Source organism: Tamandua tetradactyla, unplaced genomic scaffold (genome assembly GCF_023851605.1).
Source record: "Tamandua tetradactyla isolate mTamTet1 unplaced genomic scaffold, mTamTet1.pri scaffold_65a, whole genome shotgun sequence".
Lineage (NCBI taxonomy): Eukaryota > Metazoa > Chordata > Mammalia > Pilosa > Myrmecophagidae > Tamandua > Tamandua tetradactyla.
Window position 1 is genome coordinate 1,154,159 of NW_027518402.1, and position 2,495 is coordinate 1,156,653.

Sequence of the window (2,495 nt, forward strand, 5' to 3'; positions counted from 1 at the left end):
CATTCCAAAGTAGCACCCTTTAAGCCTGTGCTATATTTCTTCTCTACAGAAAAAGTGATGTCTGAATGTGCTCTGTGCTATGAAATTCTCTGAAATTGGAATATACATAGATATTTATATGATACAATTTGAAGGACAGCACCAAGATTTATTTTTGTACTTTAGTTGTCCTTAAAAACACATACATTTAAACTGTAGGTTTAAAGCATATTTCATGGCTTCCAATTACTATATAGATATCTAAAAACATATTTTTTATAATGTTCTAGATCTTTGTGGTTTAATATATGATTCCTCTACAGAAATTCAAACTAATTAATGGGTCCTACTGTATTTAAGGAGAGACCAAGTAAATGCCTAAATATGAAAGAAATATGAGTTTATATTTTCAGTGTCACCATCATTTCAATTGCCTGGTGCCTTGTCTCTTCTGCATGACTCTAATGAGAGCATTTTTCACTTCCTTGTTCCTAAGACTATAAATGAATGGATTCAGCATGGGGATCACCATAGTATAAAACACAGAGGCCACTTGGTCCCTTCCCAAAGAGTAAAATTTCTTTGGTTTTAAATAAGTAAAGATTGTAGTGCTATAATAGATGGTGACTGCCAGGAGGTGGGAGGCACAAGTAGAGAAAGCTTTACACTTTCCTGAAGTAGAATGAATTTTCAGGATAGTAGACAGAACGAATCCATAGGACACAGAGATTGTGATAAAAGACACCAATACATTGAAAGTACCAAAAAAGTATATCATGATTTCAGTGTCATGAGTGTTAGTGCAGGACAGGGCTAAAACTGGTGTTATGTCACAGAAAAAGTGATAGATGACATTAGACTTGCAAAACAGCAAACTGCTCATATAAACATTATTGATGAAGGATTCAGTAAAGCCAATCATGTAGGACCCAGTGATGAGGGCCCAGCAAAGCTTCATGGACATAACAATCGTGTAGTGCAGAGGATTACAGATGGCTACATAGCGGTCATAGGCCATTGAGGAGAGAAAAAAAAATTCAGTGACAGCCAAGAAGGAAAGAAAAGACATCTGGGTGAAGCAGCCTAAGAATGAAATGAACTTGTTAGAACTCATTAAGTTTTCTAAGGTTTTAGGAGTGATGACTGTTGAGTAACTGAGGTCAAGGAATGACAGGTGACTGAGGAAAAAATACATTGGTGTGTGAAGCTGGAGATCCAGATGAATTATCAGTATCATCCCTGCATTGCCCAGCACTGTAATGAGGTATATGAGGAGAAACAGCACAAAGAGGACTGGCCTGATCACTTCAGAGTCTGTCAATCCCATAAGGATGAAGTCAGGCACATTTGTGTTGTTTCTATTTCCCATAGATTTCAATGGTTGTGAACTGTTGAGAAATCAAATGTGATACTTAGCATGAATGACTTTAAAATAGTTTTGGTTTGTAGAAACGATCTGGCAACTTTTAGAAAATATTAGTGAGTCCAGAAATACATAGGAAAGAGCAGTTTGCAAAATATGAATGAAAAATACCTTAGTTTGCTTACCAAATATAAAGTAGGTATAAATCAACATAATACAAACACACAAATACACACACAGAGATATATATTGCATAATTGGAATGATCATGACACTGTTATAAATTACTTCCCTTGATTAACACATTTATCCAGAGAAAATATTAAATCACAGCTAATACCATTGTAAACACTTTTTAGATGAAAGGGCACAATAATTGAGTAATTTATGCAGAGTCAAAATCATAAAATATTTGTTCTGTGATTCTACCAAGATTGGTTGAGTGCATAGATCATGTTCATAATACTATATTCTTACTTACATTTAATTTCAGAAAAACAAAAATGTGTAGTATAATAAATGATGGTAGAGTTTTCATGCAACATTTACTTTTTTGTATCTCTTATTTAATACAAATGACAGATCAGACATTAAAATCTTAGATATATTAATATTATAGAAACAGCAGTATTAATTTTCAGGAGATATTTTTAGAGGATTATGCAATCACAATTCTTCTTAAAATTATATTTTCAATAGATGGTCATAGTTTGATGACTCTGATTCCATCAATTATATATTTCTATCTCTATAAATCCTGGGATCATTTACATAAGGCCTAAATGATACATGTATTTATATACAGACTCTTAAAAACATTCCTTTTTTGAGATTAACTAAAAACATTCTCACTTAAAAAAAATAATACTTATCCTTAGTCAAAGTAGATGAAAAACTTCTCCCAGTGTTATCTGTCTAGAAACTCCTCAAACTCATATTTTTCTCACAAATAAAACCATTTAAAGAACCTGAAAATTATTCTATATATTTCTTTTGAGATAACTTATTTTAAAAGTATTTTGCAAGTATTTTTGAGGTAAAGTAAATGAACTTAAAGTTTTTTTCAGGCACTGTTCAAATATAAAATTCACCTGGAAATTCTCTCTCACAAATATACCAGGGAACTATTGTGAACATAAGCATAGTAGAGTAG

General features: G+C 32.4%; 1 protein-coding gene across 1 annotated transcript; it reads right to left on the minus strand.

Annotated features, from left to right (window-relative positions):
* Positions 1-400: 400 nt before the first annotated feature.
* LOC143673261 (olfactory receptor 8H1-like) lies at positions 401-1,348 on the minus strand. The gene has a single exon (XM_077147563.1). The coding sequence runs from the start codon at positions 1,346-1,348 to the stop codon at positions 401-403; it is 948 nt and encodes a 315-aa protein (XP_077003678.1).
* Positions 1,349-2,495: the final 1,147 nt, after the last annotated feature.